This window comes from Mobula hypostoma, chromosome 10, assembly GCF_963921235.1.
Source record: "Mobula hypostoma chromosome 10, sMobHyp1.1, whole genome shotgun sequence".
Taxonomy (NCBI): Eukaryota; Metazoa; Chordata; class Chondrichthyes; order Myliobatiformes; family Myliobatidae; genus Mobula; species Mobula hypostoma.
In genome coordinates, this window is record NC_086106.1 from 96323353 (window position 1) to 96346508 (window position 23156).

Here is a 23156-nt window from a genome sequence, read left to right on the forward strand (position 1 = left end):
TGTATGGCAGAAATGTGGTAAATGTTCAGGGGATATTTGTGTGGCGTTCTGCATAAGTACATTCCAATGAGACAGGAAGAGGATGGTAGGATACAGGAACCATGGTGTAAATCTAGTCAAGAAGCAAAGAAAAGCTTACAAAAGATTCAAAAAACTAGATAATGATAGAGATCTAGAAGATTATAAGGCTAGCAGGAAGGAGCTTAAGAATGAAATTAGGAGAGCCAGAAGAGGCCATGAGAAGGCCTTGGCGAGCAGGATTAAGGAAAACCCCAAGGCATTCAACAAGCATATGAAGAGCAAGAGGATAGGACCAATTGAGTGTGACAGTGGGAAAGTCTGTATGGAAACGAAGGAGATAGCAAAGATACTTAATGAATACTTCGCTTCAGTATTCACTACAGAAAAGGATCTTGGCGGTTGTAGGGGTGACTTACAGTTGATTGAAAGGCTTGAGCAAATAGACATTAAGAAAGAGGATGTGCTAGAGCTTTTGGAAATGATCGTTGGATAAGTCTCCGGGACAAGAGGCATACGGTGTAATGGCCTTCATCATCCATGGGACTGAGTTCAAGAGCCAAGAGGTAATGTTACAGCTGTATAAGACCCTTGTCAGGTCACACTTGGAGTACTGTGCTCAGTCCTGGTCACCTCATTACAGGAAGGATGTGGAAACTATAGAAAGGGTGCAGAGGAGATATACTAGGATGTTGCCTGGATTGGGGAGCATGCCTTACAATAATAGGCTGAGTGAACTTGGCCTTTTCTCCATGAGTGAGAAAGGATGAGAAGTGACCTGATTGAGGTGTATAAGATAATGAGAGACATTTATTGTGTGGATAGTCAGAGACTTTCCCAGGGCTGAAATGGCTCCCAATCAGCATCGGATTGATATAAAAGAGGCCACACCGGGAGCACCAAACACAGTATATAACCCCAACAGACTCGTAGGTGAAGTGTTGCCTCACCCGGAGGGACTGTTTAGGGCCCTGAACGGTAGTGATGGAGGAGATATAGGGGTAAGTGTAGCACTTGTTCCGTCTGCAAGGATAAGTGTCAGGTGGGAGATCAGTGGGGAGGGACGAATGAACAAGGGAGTTGTGTAGGGAGTGCTCCCTGCAGAAATTGTGGGGGGGGGGGGAGTGAAAGGCGTGTTTGGTGGTGGGGATCCAGTTGGGGGTGGCAGAAGTTTTAGAGAATTATGTCCTGGCCGTGGAGGCTGGTGGGGTGGTAGGTGAGGACAATATCCCTGGTAGTGCGGTGGGAGGATGGGGTAAGAGCATATGTGCGTGAAATGGAAGAGATGTGGTTGTGGTTGAGGGCAGCGTTGATGATGGAAGAAGGGAAGCTCTTTTCTTTGAAAAAGGAGGGTATCTCCAACGTTCCAGAATAAAAAGCCTCATCCTGAGAGCAGATGAGATGGAGGAATTGAAAGAGGGAGATGGTGTTTTTACAAGCAGCAGGGTGGGATGAGGTATAGTCCAGGTAGCTGTGAGAGTCCGTTGGTTTATGATAGACTTTGGTGGATAAGTTGTCTCCAGAGATAGAGACAGTGAGATGGAGAAAGGGAAGGGAAGTGTTGGAAACGGACCAGGTGAATTTGAGGGCATGGTGGAAATTGGAGGCAAAGTGGATGAAATCTCCGATTTCAGTACGGGTGCAGGAAGCAGCACCAGTGCAGTCATCAGTGTAGCGTAGGAAGGGGCAGTATGGTCACCAGTGTAGGCTTGGAACATAGACTGTCATTGGAGAGAGTTCAGAGGAGGTTCATGAGGATGATTCCAGAAGTGAAGAGATTAACATATGAGGAGCATTTGGCAGCTTTGGGCCTGTACTCATTGGAATTTAGAAAAATGTTGCGGGGGTGGGGGGAATCTCACTGAAACCTATCAAATGTTGAAAGGACTAGATAGGGTGGATGAAGAGAGGATGTTTCCAAAGGTGGGGGTATCTAGAACTAGAGGGCACAGCCTCAAAATTGAGGGGTGACCCTTTAGAACAGAGGTAAGGAGGAATTTTATCTAGCCAGAGAGTAGTAAATCTGGAATGCTCTGCCTCAGACTGCGGTGGAGGCCAAGTCCGTTCGTATACTTAAGGCAGAAGTTAATTGTGTCCTGATCGGTCAGGGCATCAAAGGATATGGTGAGAAGGCAGGTGTATGCAGTTGAGTGGGATCTGGGATCAGCCAGCCATAATGGAATAGTGGAGCAGACTCGATGGGCTGAATGGCCTAATTCTGCTCCAGTGTCCTCATGGTCTTATGGTTTTATGATGAACCTCAGCATGCTAAATGTCTTTTCTCTATAATCATCCTGTCTACCTGTGATATTGTTTTCAACAAACTGTGCAATTTCTAGGTCCCTCTGTTCCATTACACTCCCTAGCGTCCTACCATTCACAGTACATGTCCTACACTGGTTTGACTTTCCAAAATGCATCACCACACACCTGCCCATTTTGAAATCCATTTGCCACTCCTTCCCTGACTGATCAAGATCCACACCACTCCTCCACACCAATAATCTACAGTAACCTTCCCCATTTTCATCTGCACCGCCTTACCACGTGTCATTCCATAAAACTTACTGATCACACTAAATCAGTCATATAATCAACACATGATAAGGTTACTAACACCAACCCCACTGGCACATCCATTGCCAGTTTAAGTAGTTATTCAAAAAGCAGAATTTTTTTTTTCAGTTGAAACCTGCATCGGAAGAAGTTGTTGGCTGTAGATAATTATTAAAATATATCTAAATAGCATTAATGCATTATGCATTGAGATACCATTCTTGCAGCTTGAGAATTATTGTAATCCTTTGGCGTTCCATTTCCTCTCTTCTAATAAAGGAGAGCACAAGCAAATGATTTAATATTTCAGCTGCTCAATTCTGGGCGGTGAATGTTGAGTTCATTCAAATAACGGCATCGCAGCTGAATAATAAACCCTGCTGCAAGTCCCACTAAATATGCCAGAGTTTATTTTCTGTGCTTGGGTTCAGAAATTATACTTTTAAAAATCCATAATCAATGACTTGTTTCCTTTTAAAGTTCAAAGTATATTTATTATCAAAGTATATATACTATATAGAACCTTGAAATTCATCTCCTTAACAGCCAGCCCCAATACAAATAAAACTAATAGAACACTTTTTTAAAAAAAAGTCAAGCACCTATTATGTAGAAAAAAAGTAAATTGTGCAAGCAATAAAAGTAAGCAAATAATACTTGAAACTGATGTTCACGAAAGTGAGTCCACAGCCACGAGGGCTTTCATCATTGCAACCGATTCAAGAGCCCATCAGTTGCAGAGACGAGTAAACTGTGCGGAGCAGCAAGCTGAGCAGCCTGGCCTGATATATTGACCTTTTCAATCTGATCCACTATTTAAATCGTCCAAACCTCTGGTAGTTCCTCACTCTCACAGCTGGTTAAATACACTTTCAAGCCTGGGCCACGCTACTTTGATTTGGCCCATCACTTAACTCAACCAAATCTTGGGTCATTCCTTGCTCTTGGACCCGGGCCCTGCAGCTTCAGTACGTTCTTGGGTGTGGGTCCTGCCACCTTGATTCGGCCAGTACCCAACCTTTTCAGTTCAGCCAGGTGCTTAAATCGATCAAACCTTGGGTCTTTCATCTCTCTTGGGCCTGGGCCCTGCTGCCTTGACTCCACCTTAGCTCGGTTCTGCTGCACTGAATCGCCTCCAAGTCTGCTCCAGCAATGTGCAAACATTGGCTCATTCCCACTCTCAGGCCTGGGCCCTGTTGCCTCGATTCAGCCTGCACACACCATGCCACATCTGCCCTGCACATTCCAGACTTCAGTTCGCACCTCCAAAAATACTAAGTCGTACAGACGTTTCAAAAGCTCAACTCTGAAAGGGAAGTTACAGGCTATTGATTGCAGTGATTGTTTACTAGAAAAGATGCGATTAATAAAGTAGTTAGTAGTTTTGTTTTGTTTGCTGCCAGCAAGTGGTTGTTATGCATCACCAGCACCATCTTAAACTGAAATATTCTGCGTAAAGTGTTGCAATGTTATTTTGTAAGTGTGGCCTACTGCTTGGTATACAACATTTGATCTTCTAGAGAAGGTCATAGTCTGGCATCTGGCATCTAGCTCGCTAGGAAGTCAAGAATGAGCCAGTGGTACACATTGCAATGGTGGTGTGTGGTAAGCATTGGGGTTCAGAATGTGGGTTTCGTTTGTGGCTTGAGCCAGGGTTGAGGTCAGAGTGCTTGTATGTTTCACACTCTGTTTAAATTCACAGGATAATTATTCTACTGTGCAAAATATGAAATGAAACTTGTTTGATATTGGTGAGTAGCATCCAATAGACCAAAAATTTACAAGTCTGGCTCTTCCAAATGTGTCAGATTCTGTAAGTTTTATTTTAGTTGGAAGAAAGGCTGCTGCCTATTATGGTGTTTCAATATCTACATTTCAACTTTCAAAGCAGATGTGTATTACCCTCATTTTGTGTGCCATCTGATGACCAATTATTGCTTGTTTGTGAATGAGATAATTTTCATTGCCAGAGCAGAGAAAATTATTACTTTTCCCAAGCCAAAATAACAGTTTACAGGTAGTTAGAGAACTTGAATCTTACTGTTGAATTGTGTGATTCTATTCCATAGGTTTTAACAGAACAGAAATTAGTTTCCAAATCAAAGACGCTTTGGAATACCCTGCCATCTGAAGTTGAATGGATTTTATCGCAAGTTAAAAAGCATGCTTGTGAAAACAGGTACTTTTAAAAACAGGACTGTGGTAAGGTTAATTAAAAAAACATATTGTAGTCACTCTACATTTAAACTGAAGTCCATCTTCTTATACTTTATACTTACTTTATACTTTATTGTCGCCAAATAATTGATACTAGAACGTACAATCATCACAGCAATATTTGATTCTGTGTTGAAAATAAGGATATTGTGAGGAGGCATGTGTATTGTCTTACAAGGATGTACCAGAAATATTTTTAATTGCATGTACTTTAGTAAAACCTGGTTGCTCTTTGAGAAAGTAAGAGCAGTTGTTTTACAGCCCGATGAAAATTACATTGACACAGATTGACCACTAGAGGGAGTGCCATTAACAGAAAAGTGTGTCAGGTGTGGATTCAGATTCAGACATGGGATTTGGGTTCAGTGGGACAAACAAGGGACTTCATCCTTTATTAATCACTGGAATGCACTGACATACTATATGCCACTTTCACTAAACAACCCATGGAAAATGCAGGTGAAAAAAATTGCATCTTTCTGCCAGTTGGGGAACTTTAAGACTTAATTAAAATTAAGTCTAAGTCCAGTGATGGACAGGAAGTTAACTCAAGTGGAACAATATCTGAAAATCACTGGGCAGTTCAGCTACAGAATGTAAAAAAAAATTGTTAATATATCAGCTCAAGAACACTTAATCAGACCTGGAAAAAGGAGAAAGCCAATTAACTATTGGTGTGCCATGGTAGCATGATGCTGTTACAATTAGGGACATTGGAGTTTGGAGTTCAATTCCAGCGCTGTCTGTGCATTCTCCCTGTGACCGTGTAGATTTCCTCCCGCAGACCAAAGACGTTAGTAAGTTAATAGGTCATTGTAAATTGTCCGGTGGTTAAGCTGGTGTTAAATTGGTGGATTGCTGATTGCTGCAGTTCGTTGTGCCAGAAGAGCCTGTTCCACACTGTAACACTAAATAAATTAATTAGTTCTGAGTTGTGCAGAAGATGAGAAATGGGGATATTGATTGGCACTGATGAAGTTCCAGATGACTGATGTTTTTCTGTTCAAGGAATGTAGTAAGGACAGACTAGGGAATTACAGGCAGGTGAGCCTGACTTCAGTTGTAGTGAAGTTACCAGACTGAATTGTGAGGGACGAGATTGGCCATCATTTGGATAGTCAAGGTCTGATCAGGATTAGACAGCATGGTTTTGTGCATTGGAGGGTCATGTCTGTTGAATCTTTCTTTGAAAAGGTAACCAAGGGAATAGGTGAAGGTTGGAGGGTGAATGTTGTCTGTGTACAACCTTTGACAAGTTTCCGCACGGCAGGCTGATCTAGAAGACTAGATCATTTGGGATTCAGGGGGAGCTAGCGAGAAAGATTTAGAATTGGCTTGATGATGGTTGAAGGTTGATTCTTTTACTGGAGCCTTGTGACTGGTGGGTGACCCAGGGGCCAGTGTTGGAACCTCTGTTATATCACAATCACTTGCATAAGTAAAGAGTAAATGTGCTCCGCATGATTAATAAGTATGCCGATGATAATAGTTGATAGCGAAGTGGGTTGCAATGAATTGTAAAGAGATTTTGAACAGTTAAGAAGATGGGCTAAGCAATGCAAATAGATTTCAACTTGGATAAGTGTGTTGTGATGCACTTTGGATAATTAAACGATAGGAGGACCTATATAGAGAATGGAGGTCAGTGATGAGAGGGACCTTGTCATTCAAGTCCACAGTTCACTGAAAAGGACCATGCAAGTAGACAGTAGTGAAAATAAAAGCATGTTGGCTTTCGTCATACAGGGCATCCAGTTTAGGAGTTGGGTTGTTATGTTGCAGTTATATAAGTTGCTGGTGAGGCTGCACTTATGGAACATTATGTATCAATTTTGGTCACCCTGTTATGGGAAAGATACTGTCATGCTGGAGAGGGTGCAGAAGAAATTATTAGATGGCGTGGGTTATAGGGTGAGGTAGCCATGCTGGATCATTATTCCTTAGAGCAGAGAATGAGAGGTAAATTCATAAAAGTTCATAAAGTCATGAAGGATATGGACAAGGTGGATGGTGTAGTTTTTTCCCCCAGGGTTGACGAGTCTGAGACTAGAGAGCATAGATACAAGATAAGAGGGGCAATATTTTAAAGATACTTGAGAGGTAAGTTCTTTACATAGAGGGTGATGAGTAGCTGGAATGACCTACCAGAGGAAGTGGTCAAGGTATGTACAATTGCAACATTTGAGAGATATTTGGATAGTTACTTAAAGGAGAAAAGGTTAGGGCTGAACTTGGGCAACTGGGACTAGCATGGAGGATGCTGTGGTTGCTATGGAATTGTTGGGCCAAAGGGTCTGTTTCTGTATTGCTATTTTTGGTTGTGATTAGGACTAATATGAATACTGAATGCTTATGTTACGCTTTTAGTTCATTTCAGATATTGTGCTCTTTACCACCAGCTCTTAACAAAGCATTACTGATCAAATGCTGTCACCGTGCTTGACTGTAGTTGGAGGGAAAAAAATCTACTGGTTTTGTAGAGTTGAAATGTCTGTTTTAACATTTGCTTAGTCACGGCATTCCCCCTTATTGTTTCATTTTGTATCTTAATGTGATAAAATGGAAAGAAGAGCTAACCACTGACTTTGATGCATGTGTGATGGTACTACTTCCTTTTCCGTTTTGTTTTGAAGCCTTTGAACTTGTAAAAATTTCAAATTGCCAGAGGTTAATATGTATAATGTAATGGTTTTTGTTTATTGCAACATGGATTTTCTTTATGACCTATGGAACTTAAGGAAAGTTTAGATTGAATTTGTTTCTTATTGGGGGAATCCCATTTTATTAGTCACCTGGTGCATTACATTTAAGATAGGGACTTGCCAGGTAAAGGAAGTAATTGCAATATTAGTGATTAAGAATAATTTGGTCTGAATACATCTTTGGTCATAAATTCAAGTTTTCTACTTTATATTTACAAATGCCATGAATATTAACAAAATATTGAAGCTTACAGAAAGAAGATTTAGAATCTTTATTTGTTTAACCTGTTTAGATATATGTTAAGAGCTCACAAGGCACAATTTTTTTTTAAAAAAGTGAAAATTGATCCACATTACAATTTCAGTTAACATTATCCAAAAACACATGATCTTGCTCTAGGTCAGTTGCTGTGGAGAATTAGTTTTGCATTCATCCACCTTATGACTTTCAGAAGTATTTAACATATTTTGAAGTAATTCTAATTGCTTGAACTTTTGCATTTGTGTACTTGGTTATAAGAATTTTTGTCAGTTTTTTAGGACGTAGTGAAGGTAAAGATTTAAAAAAAAGGAAAAATGGTCGATATGTTTTGAGTTAGATCAATGGATCTAATAATTAAAAACATTGTATTGCATTTTTTAACATTGCTTTTAATCAGATAGTCTTTAATCCAGTTCTTCCTGTCAGTAGACTCCTTTCATGTATGGTGAAACTTCAACGATGAGAACTTCCACTTTAATTTAGAAGTTTCCATGTTTGTTTTGATTATGTGACATAAGTGTTAGTTTTGTTATAGGTATTGAAAATCAGAAATTTTGGAAAATTATTAGGGGTAGATGAACAGAACAAGCGTAAACTTTGTCACTTGTCTTATGATAGGTGGTCAGGATATAGTTGACCAAAAGTTACTTAACTATCTGAAAGGTCAGCATCTTCATACTGGAATTTATTAGAACTGTTTTCACTCAGTGATATGTTAAGCAGCATGCACAGAATAAATTGCATTGAATGATATTGAATTCACAAATATTTCAAAGTTGGTGATTAGCAAATTGAATCAAGCAACATCAAAGACAAAAATATCCCATCTGAGTGGCAAAATTAATAATTATTTTGTTGTGGTTAATTAATACATCTTATTAGACCATGTGAATTCATCCACCTTTATACCTGCTAAGACATCTAATATTTTTTAATCGTAACATTTCTGAGAATTTATCATCTCAACTAATACTTCTATTTGCAGTATCTTTCTCCTTGGTGAAAATTACTCATTTCAGACCTCACCTGCTATTTTGAGCACAGCTTGTCTCTTTGATGCTTAATAAGTCTCACTGTGTTTCTCAACTCTGGATAATTTTCCTTTGTTTTTACACACACACACACACACACACACACACACACACACACACCCCACCCCCGTGGAACATATCCTTAGTTCTTACCTTAGAACTACCTAGGCTTACCCATAGCCCTCTATTTTGCTGAGCTCCATGTATCCATCCAGGAGTCTCTTAAAAGACCCTTTCGTTTCTGCCGGCAGCCCATTCCACGCACTCACCACTCTCTGCGTAAAAAAAAAACTTAGCCTCACATCTCCACTTACCCCTGACATAAATATAATGTCATTTTCCTTCATGTCATCTGATTGATGTATAGTGGCCCCTCTTTGCTCTCCTAATTTCCTTTTTTTTAAATTCCCCATCCACAATGTCTGTACTCCCAAAAGGCCCTACCCTGTGTTCAGTACCCTAACGGGCTATATGTTTCCTTGTTTGTAAATCAAACTCTCTTTCTGTTGACACCCAGGGTTCCCTGTATTTCACTTCCTTGCCTTCACCCTTTCTGGAATACATTGGTCCTGACTTTTAAGAAGTTCCCACCTAAAAGAGATTAACCTGAAAGTATCCTGTGTAATCATACTGAATTTGGCCTTCATCCAATTCAGGCACTTAATTTTTGGAATTTCCTTAGCCCATTACAAAACTACTTTGATATTTACCAAGATGTTTCCACCATTAAGGTCATGCTCTCTTCTCACTACTACCATGAGGCAGGATGTACAGAAGCCTTAGGTTCACACTGCCAGGTTTAGGAAGAGATTTTACTCTACAACCATCAGACTGGTGAACCATTGTGGATAACTTCACTCACTACAACTTCAAAATGATTCTGTGCACTACAGACTCTCTCTCAAGGACTCTTTACAATGTCTGTGTTTTTTTATTTGCAGTTTGCATATCAGTTGTTTCTCAGTCTTTGTTTATGTATACTTTTATGTAAATTTTATGATATTTCTTTATATTTCCTGTAAATGCCTGCAAGAAAATGAATCTTGAGGTAGCATATGGTAACATATGTAGATAATAAATTTGCTTTGAAATTTGAAGTTATGGTCATTCACTTTGCCAACTTCATTTCTTAACTCCATCCCTATACAAACTGTCTACGTGGTGACACAAAGTGCTCCCCAGGATCCATTTTTTAAAACTTCCTCCCCGTCTAATCCTTCACACCACAGTTGATACTGGGAAGGCCAAAATCTGCTACTACAATACTATTCCTTTTACACTTTCCTGTGATTTTCCTACATAATCTGCTCTTTTATTTCTTGCTGACTATCGGGAAGCAAATAGTATATAATTTCACCTTAGTTTTGGAATGTTGTTTATGTTTGAATCAGGTATTATGATATTGGTCTTTTCATCTGTGTACAAACAAAATAAAATATTTGCTTGGAATAAAATTGAAGTATTAATATTGTGCATGGAGTGAAGTGACTAGTATTCTGCCTTGTTTGAAAAGGTTGCAAGTCATGGTGGAAAGTTTGCATAATTTCTATTGTAAAATCAATTACTAATTTGTGGTATTATATTCTTTAAGTTAGATTAGTTTATTAGCACTACTGGTCTATGTTTTAAAGCTGGATGCTGCCTTTCTAGACAGGAACATCTTGGTTGAGTGGTCACTAGAATTGTAATACGGTTTTCTCCGACATTTACAGGGAAATGGTAGTGGATGTCCTCTTGGATGATGGATTCCTTATTCCCACAGAGGAGCAGCTGAAATCCTTAAATATTGAGTGTCCAGGTAACAAAACAATATTAATAAAGCTGTTTGCACTCAGTTGTACGTCCGATGAAAGTAGAGTTCATTTTTAGAATAATTAGTCCTTTTTACGTTACAGTAATGTAGTGCCAGTCAGGCTCCTCTCCATGTCTTTTACTCAATTTGCCATTGTTGTGGTTACATTGAATGTAAAATAGTTAGACTTTCTGAGAGGCAAAATGTTTATATTTGCATTCATGAAGTGAATACTGCTACATATTCTACAATAGTTTTTCTTAATCTGTTATTGATGTTCATGCCTTTAGGAAGAACATATTGCATGATGTTGAAGAAAATCTTCTAAATTTGTACAATTTGATGTTTATAAGAATGTGCTTGGGTGCTATTTGTATACAACTAGGCACCGTCACTCTATGGGTTTTCCCTGGGTTCTCCAGTTCTCTTGCAAAAATATGGTGGTATGTTAACTGTAGCGATAAATTATCCCAGTGTAAATAGTGGCAAGTGTATTAAAGTGTTGAATGTGTGAGAGATTATAACTTGCAGGAAATACAAGAGGGTCATGTTCTGATGGGTTTCTTCTGCCAGGGACCACCATGGGCCGGATGAGCCAAATGTCGTTTCCTTTATGAAGAAAATTATCCTTACTTTAACTCTAAAATGTTGAACTTTTGTTTTGAAGGAGAATTTATGGACTTGTCAAATCCTGGAATTCCTTCAACCTTCAGTCGTTTCTGGCAACCTCTATTAAAGTGCCTACATTCTCGATATTTCACGCCAACACTGCTAGAAAAGCTGTTTACTGAGTTGAAACATTGCTGTGATTCTTCAGGACTAAGGATACAATATGTTACAGGATGGATCACAGAGATCCTTGCAGCCAATGCAAAAGCAGGTATTTTACTTTATGAAAGCAAAGTACTGGAAGTACATGGTAGATCAGACAGCATCTGTGGAGAGAAACAGTTAACATTTGCAGGTTCAACACCTTGAATCAGGACTATAAAATGAGGCATGTTTAAATTGCCGAGAATGTGAAGAGGTGGAAGAGAAAATGTATGTCCGTGTAAAAGTGAAAACTGAGGTTGGACAAACTTCGATTGTGTTCTCTGTAGTGACACAGGATGAGGAAAGACCTAATAGAAGTTTGTAAGATTGAATGGCATAGATAAGTGGACAGTCTTTTCTCAGGGCAGGAATCTCAAATACGAGAGGATGTGCATTTAAGGTGAGAGCATCAAGTTTAAATGAGATGTGCAGGACAAGAGTGATGGGTGTCTGGAATGGCTGCTGGAGGGGGTGGGGGTTGGTGGAAGCTGTTTATGACACACATAGGCAAGGAATGGAGAGATATGTTTAGCACAAACATTGTGGCTGAAGGATTTGTTTATGTGCTGTACTGTTGTATGTTCTATAGAGAGAAGATGGCCAAGATTGGCAATAGTGTGAACAGATGAGGAAACAAATTAGGAGCAGAAGTAGATCACTTGGCCATTCAAGATTGTTCATTAAAACTAATCCATCTGAAGGGAGAACAGAAAAATACAAAAAACACTCATGCTGAGTGAGATAGAGAAAATCATAGTTGCTAGAGATCTTAAATCTAGTAACACCAGCAGGCCATGTATCATCTGTGGAAGGAGAAAAGCAGAGTTAATATTACAAATTCCACATCTCAGGATCTATTCTGAGCCCAGTGCATTGATACAGTCATGAAGAAGGTGTGCTGGTGGCTCTGCTCTTTTGGGAGTTTGAGCAGACCTGATACGTCACCAAAGACTGCAGATTTCTATAGATGGAGAGCATTGGACTGGTTGCATCACAGGCTGGTATGACGCCTCCAATGCAAAGGATCATAAGATGCTGCAGAGGTTTATAGACCCCATAGCTCTATCATAGGTGCAACCCTCCCCACTATCAAGGACATCTTCAAGAGGCTGTGTCTCAAGGACGCATCATCTATCATAAAGGACTTTTGCCACCCAGCACTTGGCTGGCTGTTGTTACTACCGTCAGGGCACAGATACAGGAGTCTGATGATCCACACTCAAATTTAGGAAGGGCTTCTTCCTCCAGTACCGTCAGATTTCTGAATGGTCCAGTATTCCTTTATTTTGCATTATTTACTTATTTTTCATTTATACTGTACTCCTGTTGCAAAGTGGCAGATTTCATGTCATATGTCAGTGATGATAAATCTGATTCTGAAATCAGTGAATTTGCATCGGAAATTGTCAGTTCTGAAACACTAATAAACATTTGAAGCATGTTCTGAAACAGAAAATGCTGGGAAATACTTAATGGACCAGGTGACATCAGCTGAGAGAGAAAAAACTGAGCCAATGCCCCAGGCAGTAAAAGCTCTATTATGAAAGGTCATTAATCTGAAATGCCACTTTCCTCCCCACAGATAGCTGTCTAAACTTGTAAACATACCCAGTATTCTGTGCTTGTACATTAGGACTAACTTTTGCTTGAATCTCACGGTCCCCAATAATCTGGATCATCAGTTTTTTTTTCCTTTGATGGTATTCAGTTTGCTCTGCCACCCCCTTCTCCTTCTTGATAACTTAACTTGTAAACAAGAGAAAATCTGCAGGCGCTGGAAATCGGAGCAGCGCTCACAAAATGCTAAGGAAGCTCAGCAGGCCAGGCAGCATCTATGGAAAAAAGTACAGTCGACGTTTCAGGATGAAACCCTGCAGCAGGACTGGAGGAAAAAAAACTGAGGAGTTGATTTGCAAGCTGGGGGGAGGGGAGAGAAACTGCAGGTGATAGGTGAAACTTGGAGGGGGAGGGATGAAGCAAAGAGCTGGGAAGTTGATTGGTGAAAGAGACAAAGCCATTGAAGAAAGAATAAATGGGGGGGTGTGGGGGGCAGGGGGCGGGAGCACCAGAGGGAGGTGATGGGCAGGCAAGAAGATAACATGAGAAGAGGGACATAGGGATGGGAAGTAGTGAAGGGGGGGAATGGCTGTTTGAGAAGTCAATGTTCATGCCATCAGGTTGGAGGCTACCCAAACGGAATATGAGGTGTTGTGCCTCCAACCTAAGTGTGGCCTAATCCTGACAGTGGAGGAGACCATGGCTGGACATAGTGGAATGGGAATGGAAGCAGGATCTCTCAGTGGCCACCCATTTTAATTCCACTTTGCATTCCCATTCCGATATTTCTCATTTTCTATTCTTAAGGTTTATAGTATCAGTGATTTTAGTTTTGCCTTTGGTGTTCTCTATTTACTATATTACAGAATATGCAGGGTTCTGTATTAGATTTTTCTTCACTGTCTAATTTCTGTTGTAAAGTCAGTATAGTAACTCAGCTGTGCACACCAGTAATTCTCCATCTGGGCCGAACTATTGGATTCCACTGTAGATACTGAAGATGTACTGCTATAGCTAGCCTAGCAGCGGAAAAGTAGCTAATTCAATGTCTCCCATGAGCAGTACATAAAAGAGCATTGTGCTCAACTGCAATGTTCTTCTTTAATAAACAGCTCCAATAACTCAGTCATTGAGTTCACTTGTCAATCAAACCCTTATCATGAGACACCAGTGTAATGGAATATAGGAGTGGCAAGCACTGTGAGTAAGTAGAGTTGAATTTTGTCATGCACCTGATTGTACTGTTGATCTTTAAAAATTATGATGGCTAAATGTAATTCCTCAATCTTTTTGATATGGGTTCCCTATGGAAGTGAATGTGAAATGTATTCTTTTCTACGAAGAAATGTACTGTATTTGAAGTAAAGCTGAAAAGGATCAAAACAACATTTTTCATTTTTCCATTTTTTCATTATTGGCAACATTTGAGTTTTATGATTTTTTTATTTTGTAAGCTTATAGTTTTATGAATTTAACTCTCTAAATTCCCAGATCTTCTACCGCTCTAACAGCTGTGAACTTAACTTTGATAAGACTCCACATCATTACAGAGATCCTTAGAAATGAAATAGAAGTAAAATAAAGTACAATCAATAAAAGTGCCATGAGTTGTTAAAAAATTAGTTTGCTAAAAAAATTGCAAAATTGTTAGGAGTGGTTTTGATGGAATGTAACTACATGAGGAAATGGGTTTGTCGGCAAACTGTAACCAATTGCTTAGCAACCCAAGTGGTTAATGAGTAAATTGACAAATACAATATGTGATGTAGTCTTTCAAGTTTCTTAACAACAATTTGCAAAGTCATTATTAAATTCCTATACTACAATAACTTGTAGAGATACTGCTTTTAATGTAATAGAAGTCCAAACAATTCTGAGCTATAATCTTCATAGAATTTTTGGTTCTAACTTTATCTAGGTAACTGAAAATTACCAGTAATAGAAAGTAACTTCAGTTTCTGCTTTTTCAATGCTTTTTCTGTGTAGGGAAAAGAGTAAGGGGCCTTCCACGAAGCCAGAAAATCAAGAAGAGTATGTGGCAATTGTTTTTATTTCCATGTCCTCTAGACTGGCAAGATCTTCTAGAAAGTTGCCTTGCAGCACCATGTCAAGCTACACCTCATCTCCTACAACAGTGAGTTCAATTACTCTTTGTTCCTTTATTTGCTGTGTAATTTGCTCATGATACAGCATACTTAGGATAAGTAACGTGCATATTTTTTAAAAATTACCTTTTAATATGACCAATGTGAAAAAAGATTAGTGAATGAGTGGAGGAATTAGGAAGAAAATAGGAATGTACCTCCTCAAAAGGAAATCAAAGATTTTAGAAACTTGGAGAATATTATTTATTACTTCATTATTTGGAATGTTGTGTTCCGTTCTGGTCACTTCATTATAGGAAGGATGTATAAGCTTGAGAGAGTGCAGAGGAAATTTACCAGGATGCTGCCTGGGCTAGAGTGTATGTAGATTAAGCGAGATGAGGCTTTTCGCTTTGGGGTAAAGGAAGATGAGAAGTGACCTGATAGGGATATACAAAATAAGAGGCATAGATAGACTGGATAGCCAGGAACTTTTTCCCAGGATGGAAATGGCTAATACAAGAGGGCACAATTTTAAGTTGATTAGAGGAAAGTACAGGGGAATACCAGAGGTAAATTCTTTACACCAAGTAGTTGTGGAATTCCCTGCCAGGGATAATGGTAGAGATAGATACGTTATGGGCATTTAAGAAACTTAAGATGGGCACATGGAAGATAGAGAAATGGTTGGGTATGTATGGGGGGAAGGGTTAGAATGATCTTAGAGTACGCTGAAAGGTTAGTGGGCTGAAGGGTCTGTACTGTGCTGTAATATTCTATGATCTATGTTAAATGGTAAAATAACAAAATACTTATTGGAGATCCCAACAAAAACATTGCTGGAATTGACATAATTTTGCTCAGAACATTGGGTTGTGGAAATGAAAGGAAGTAAGAGAGGAAATGACAGCATATGAAAACATAATTTCTAACAAAGGAGTAGTCAAGAAAAGAATAATGGATCATCAATTTGGAAGAAGTGCCAGAGACTGAAGTCAAGGGAGAAAATGGCAGGGGCTATAATTTAAGTCTTTCACTTGTGTTTCAGTATAGAAATTGCTCTAGGGAGCTGGAACATGATGTTAAAAATGTAGTAAACGAGTAGGTTATTGCCCAAGCTAACATCAGCAAGCAAGTTTCTGAAGCCATTATGTAATAAAATTTTCATTTAGAAAAGCATGAATTATTAAAGAATACCATCCTGGTTTGATAAGCAGTAAATTAGATCAAACAAGTTTTGGAGTTTTTTAATTAAATAGTACAGGGTTCCCCCGCCATCTGAAGGTAGAGCGTTCCTATGAAACGGTTCGTAAGCCGAAATGTCGTAAAGCGAAGAAGCAATTACCATTTATTTATATGGGAAAATTTTGTGAGTGTTCGCAGACCCAAAAATAACCTACCAAATCATGCCAAATAACACATAAAACCTAAAATAACAGTAACACATAGTAAAAGCAGGAATGATATGAGAAATACATAGCCTATATAAAGTAGAAATACTTTTCCACAATCATTACTGAATTGTTCTCCATAGCGAAAATCTCACTCAAGCGCCGTCGGCAGAAAATCTCATGCAAGCGCTCTCCAGTAACCTTTAAGCTATGAAGCTGCCAAATCATACCAAATAACACGTAAAAATACACAATCGATATAAAGTAGAAATAATGTATGTACAGTGTAGTATCACTTACTGGCATTGGGAAGACAGCGCCGAGCACACTGATAGTGTGTTAGACTGAGTCGTCGCAGGCTGGGGTGGTGCAGTGGCCCCCACCCTCCAGGCCAACGACCGATACATTGCCGCGAGGCATGCAGAGCTCCAGCGGTAGCTGGGAGGCATCCAGCACATCTTCAAGAAAAAAGCCGAAATAATCATGCTAATTAATTAGGTGCTGCCCGGCACGTAATTGTCGGCCCAGATTAGTGCTGATTGCTGATTGCATCACCTTTGATCTAGGCCGACATTTACGTGTGGGGCGGCACCTAATTAATTAGCATGTTTATTTTGGCTTTTTTCTTAAAGATGTGCCATATGCTGTGTGCTTCCCGGCTACTGCTGCATTCTCCGCAAATCGGTACAGTATCTGTCCACGGCCTGGGTGTTGGGATGGTGGGACACTGGAGTGTCATCTCGTCGTCTGTTTCCATTAGAACAGGCAGCTCATCTTCTCCTATGACTGCCCGCCTCGATGTTGAAGGTCGAGGTTCGTCGTCTGCTGTGGCTGATGTGGAAGGCTTGCTTGACTGCTGAGCCTCGCGCATTTTTCTATCATACAGTTCTTTGTAAGGCCTCAAACCATCTTGCAAATATCCTCTAAACCTACGTAACCTTTCAAAATTAAAGTCGTACTTTATCATTGCAGTGAAAATCTCACGTAGTTGCTTCACTTTCGCTACTGCATTCGGTTTCGATTGTTATCCTTTCCTCTTCCAATTGCATCAGCTCTTCATCTATCAGTTGTTGGTCATGGGATGCCAAAACCTCTTCAACATCATGTTCGTCAGCTTCCACAAGCCAAACTCACTTTGTCCTTACTTCGTTCACCACGATCGAAACGCTTAATTATGTCTAGTTTTACGCTAAGTGTAACACCCTTACGAACTCTTTTAGGCTTTTCCGACACCATAGAACTCTTCTTGCAAACGGCTGCTCACAGGCACGTGTTAAAGCAATGCCATTCCGAATCCGGTGGAGAGTGGCTTCTCGGGGTGTGCGCTGCCTTTTATCATGCACTGATTTTTCTCCCGCGCTGAATTTTTTATCGCGCGCTGCTTTTCTTTCATAACAGTGAAAACACCTTCTGAAAGTGAAAACAGGGTACTAATGTAGGTCTTTAGTAACAGTGAGGTTTCGTGAAGCGAGCGTTTGAAAAGTGGGGGACACCTGTATGTTTATAATTAAAATAACTTATGTACACTGAATGCAAGGTTTGCTGACAACTGGCTTTGTGTGTCAAGAGATTGAGATTGCTTGGAGAGCTAACATAGTCTCAATGGGCCAAATTGTCCCCCATGTTTAAGTTAAAGTCGCTGATCTAATGAATACCTGTACCAGTCCCCAAGGACTGAGGTAATGAGCACCAATAACCACAACTAATTTTGTGCTCACAAACAGAGCTTGCCCATTTCCACCCTCCCCTTCTGTGACTCAGCACAAATTTGTTGGATTATGTGCCTGTGTGATCCCTTTGATGTTTTTGTTGCACTATGGGCAAAGTCACTAAAGCAATTTTTAATATATCACGTAGGCTTTAATTATCTGAACCACTTATTAGATGAAAGATTTACTAGATATCTGATAATATCTTTGAATTTGTGTCATTTTGATGAAATGCTCTGATTATTTTTGTTTCTTTACTCCATGGTCAGTGAAGTAGAACTAGAGGAAATAAATTTAAATTCTAAAAGAGATTAGAGAGCTTTTCTTTAAATCAAGATTCCAGAATTAAGTGTACTGAATGGCCTTGTTGTTATAAACTTTATTCAACAGAATAATCCATATTGTATCAAGTTTTACTAAAAGGCCATGATAGACTTGTGACATTTCATATCCTAATAACTACCTAGAAACAATACTTAGAACTTTTAGTACTTCTGTACAAAGTTTGAGTTTATGGTACATATAAATCAGTTTGCCTTTCTTTCATTATGATCCGAATCCTCCTTTTATAGCAGCCTGGCAAACATCCACTGATTGTATTTTAGATTTCTCTTCCCTAAAAAAGCAGATTTCTAACTCGTACAAAAGAAGACAAAATAAGATCTGCCTTTTGCTGTACAATTTCAGGATTTTAACTGACATGGACTCTCCATTACCCATTACCACACAACAGAAACTTCTCCAGCTCTGTTCTATATACATTCAGGAACCAGGGTCCTTCAGCATTTCTGACTTCCCAATTGGATGTAATCAGCTACCAGTGTACACAGTGGAAAACCTACCAATGATGAATGGAGCCGAGTCCTCAAACCAGTTAACTAGCACCGTGCATACTGACTTCATAATGGACACTGAACCTGTGGTGGTCCACACCTCTGGAGAAGAACAGACACAAACACTTAACCTTGAAGTGTTAACGGAGACAATTCAGTCCTTGGAGGGATCAGTATGGCAGTTATGTACAGGTGTGCTATTGCTTTGATGTTTGTTTTTGTTTCAATGGTATATTTGTATAGATTTTGTTTAAATATTATGGAATGGAAACATGTTCATTTTAAGTACGTAGTTATAATTACAAAAAAAAACTCCCTTGTTGGATAAAGCATAGAAAAAACAAGTTGTAACTTCCTCTACATTGCGTCAACAGCAGTCTCGAGGTTGCTATTTTTAAAGTTTCAGTGCCTGTGCTTTCTCTAAGGTTGAGTCTTTTTTTTTAAGAAGTATCTTTCAGACAGGATGATAATCAGGATTGTTCAGTTCAAATAAATTGGTGTAAGATAGTTCACAAAGGAATATTTATATAAGCAGAGTAAACCATGTACTGTATTCATAGGAAATTCGTCTCAATGTAGTACTAATTAACAGATTTTTGGCCTTTACTAAACCTGCTGATATGTTCTTGACTTTGGGAAAAATAATTAAATGTTGACAGATCTGGCCCATTTCTACATAATTGTTAGTTACATTGTTAGCATAATACATAATGTATTTATCTTTATTTATTGCAAATTCTTCTGATCTTGTTTTAAATTGTTAAATCTGAGTTCATAATTCCTTGCAGAGCTATCCATTAACTATGTTAGTCAATGTACAGTTCGCTAGCCTACCAAAAATCACTGTTTTGCACATAATAAGTATCAAATCTGTAGCATTATACTCAAGAAATAGTTTATTTTGAAAATAGGAGGAAAGAGGAAGATGTTGGTGTACTGGAGATTTTCATTCCATTTTATCACCAATCTTTATGCAAATTTGAGTTGTTTCTGCCCTGCAGGAAGATCCAACCCAAACATTTACTGAATGTGTTCAGGGAGCGTTCTGTGCTGATGGAACTGGATCTTCTAGAGTCTAGTACTGCCATTTTAAAACACAAATTTTCATTAAGGTTGTGAAAACTTGTATTTTTACCATTCTAGAGAATGAAATAAATGGGTACAGTAATAGAATGGCGTGTTGCATTCGGCACTGAAGGCTGCTTAGAAAAGTCTCTTTGAAGTAGTGTGTGCAACTGATCCATTTTGTAAATATATTCAATATTACAGGAATCTGTTAGCTGAGGAAAATTTTTTAATTTGGAAAAGCAATTTATTAGCTGCTTTTTTTAATGTCAGAAATTGTGTTTTCCAATGTGCTTTTTTGAGCTGCTTTGAGAGATTTGAGAACAGAAGAGTCATAGAACACTGCAGCACAGAAACATGCCATTTGGCCCATCTAGTCTGTGCTGAGCTATTAATATGCCTAGTCCCATCGACTTGTACCTATCCAAATTTCTCTTAACTGTTGAAATTGAACCTGCATCTACCAGGTAGCTAGCAGCTTGTTCCACACTCTTGCTCCCTCTGAGTGAAGAAGTTTCCCTTCGTGTTCTCCTTAAAATTTTTACCTTTCACTCTTAACCTTTGACCTTTAGTTCTAGTCTCGCTCAACCTCTGTGGAAAATGCCTGCTTGCATTTACCCTAGCTATACCCTTCTTAATTTTGTATACCTCTTTCAAATCTTCTTTCATTCTTTATTCCTAACCTATTCAACCTTTCCCTATAACTCAGGTCTTCAAGTCCTGGCAACATCCTTGTAAATTTTCTCTGCACCCTTTAAATCTACGCTCTGTCCGCCAGAGAAAGCAGGATCTCCCAGTGGCCACACATTTTAATTCCACATCCCATTCCCATTCTGACATGTCTATCCACGGCCTCCTCTACTGTAAAGATGAAGCCACACTCAGGTTGGAGGAACAACACCTCATATTCCGTCTGGGTAGCCTCCAACCTGATGGCATGAACATTGACTTCTCTAACTTCCGCTAATGCCCCACCTCCCCCTCATACCTCATCCATTATTTATTTTTATACACACATCCTTTCTCTCTCTCTCCTTTTTCTCCCTCTGTCCCTTTGACTATATACCTTGCCCATCCTCTGGGTTCCACCCCGCCCCTTGTCTTTCTCCCCGGACCTCCTGTCCCATGATCCTCTCATATCCCCTTTGCCAATCACCTGTCCAGCTCTTGGCTCCATCCCTCCCCCTCCTGTCTTCTCCTATCATTTTGGATCTTCCCCTCCCCCTCCCACTTTCAAATCTCTTACTCACTCTTCCTTCAGTTAGTCCTGACGAAGGGTCTCAGCCTGAAATGTCGACTGTACCTCTTCCTAGAGATGCTGCCTGGCCTGCTGCGTTCACCAGCAACTTTGATGTGCGTTGCTTGAATTTCCAGCATCTGCAGAATTCCTGTTGTTTGCATGTATAATTTCTTCTCATTTTGCTGATTTAATTGACGTTACATGAGACTTGACTGCTGAAACCTGGTGGTTTACAAAGGTGAATTACGATTTGGAGGATCTAGTGGTAATTGATCAGCCAGAGTTCTCCCTTGAATACTGAAAATCATAATTGTGTCTCTTGAACAAAAGTTCAGGCTTGCCCTTCAAAATTAAACAGCATGTTGCATGCAAAGAAAGGCAATCAATACTAGATTTCTAATGCTGTATGTACAATGCTCATCTCATCTATTAGAGGAGAAAATAAATCTCTCTCCAAAGGATGACTTTTTTTTTCAAAACTGTTATCACTTAAGTTCCTCATTAGACATTGTTTGATGTACTGTTTGAGACCTGGACCTTAATACTCCCTTGTGCAATTGGATTCTGGATTTCTTCGCTTGTAGACCTCAGTCTGGATTGGCAAAAGCATCAGCGTGGCAGCATCGCAGGGATGTGTACTTAGTCCCCTGCTGTACTCACTTTACACCAATGACTGTGTGACAAAGTACAGCTCTAACACCATATATCTTTGCTGATGGCACCACTGTTGTGGGCTGTATCAAAGGTGGTGATGAATCAGCATACAGGAGGGAGATTGAAAATTCAGCTGAGTGGTGTAATAACAACCACCTCTCACTCGATGTCAATAAGACAAAGGAACTTATTGTAGACCAGGAGAGGGAAACCAGAGATCCATAAGCCAGTAATCATCGGAGGAACAGAGGTAGAGAGGGTCATTAACTTTAAATTCCTGGGTGTCACTATTTCAGACCTATCCTGGACCCATCATATAAATAAAATTGCGAAGAAAGCACGACAGTGCCTTACTTCCTCAGGAGTCTGCAGAGATTTGGTGTGTCATCAAAAGGACTTGCACCACCAGGTTCGGGAACAGTTGCTACCCCTCAAATATCAGGCTCTTGAACAAAAGGGTATAATTGCACTCATTTAAAGACTCTTTTTATCTTGTTGTTCATGCTCATTATTTATATCTACATTTGCAGCTTGTTGACCATTGATCTTGTTTACAGTTACTCATATAGATTTGCTAGGTATGCCTGCAGGAAAAAAAAATCTCAGGGTTGTATGTGGTGACATGTATGTATTCTGATAAAGTTTGCTTTGAACTTTGTAAGTCCTACAGTACAGTTATGATTCTGTCTTTTTTCTTAAGATCAAATTGCATGGAAGGATTATCCTTTAGGTAAAGTAGCAGGCCAAAGTGAAGATCCGAACTGCTTTTTAGTGGATAACTACACCTTGATGCCAGTGTTGCCACAGCCAACAGCAAAGGACACCATGGATCACCAGAGTACTAAAATGAGGTAAAGGATCAATCTGCTTCATGTTCCTTTCTCCAACTTGTAAATGTGGGGATGATTTATGTTAACACTTGTAAATGCACAACTTCACCACTGATAAATATACAGTAGTTTGCTTAAATGTGATTTTTAAAAATATTAAAATACAAAGATTTAAAATAAATTTGAATAACAAAATTGTTCACTTTACAAGGTATTTCATCACTACAGATAACTTGGGATATAGGAGTAGCATTAAGCCGTATGGCTCATTGAGTCTGGTTGTCCTTCAGCTGATTGTTGTAGTTCCCCCCCCCCCCCCACCCCAACCTTATTCTTATTTCTTCTCCCCTATAACACTTAATCTCTATGCCAACCTCTCCCAGACTACGCTGTGTTTCATCT

The 23156-nt window shown here is 39.4% G+C and overlaps 1 protein-coding gene across 1 annotated transcript in view; it reads left to right on the plus strand.

Moving 5' to 3' along the window:
• las1l (LAS1 like ribosome biogenesis factor) overlaps window positions 1–23156 on the plus strand; it is a 55126-nt gene that overhangs the window by 26932 nt on the left and 5038 nt on the right. Inside the window, exons 7-12 of the mRNA XM_063060912.1 lie at window positions 4644–4753; window positions 10499–10584; window positions 11246–11458; window positions 14935–15082; window positions 18820–19157; window positions 22625–22775. Of these exons, the coding sequence (XP_062916982.1) occupies window positions 4644–4753; window positions 10499–10584; window positions 11246–11458; window positions 14935–15082; window positions 18820–19157; window positions 22625–22775 (1046 nt within the window). The remainder of the gene's footprint in view (window positions 1–4643; window positions 4754–10498; window positions 10585–11245; window positions 11459–14934; window positions 15083–18819; window positions 19158–22624; window positions 22776–23156) is intronic.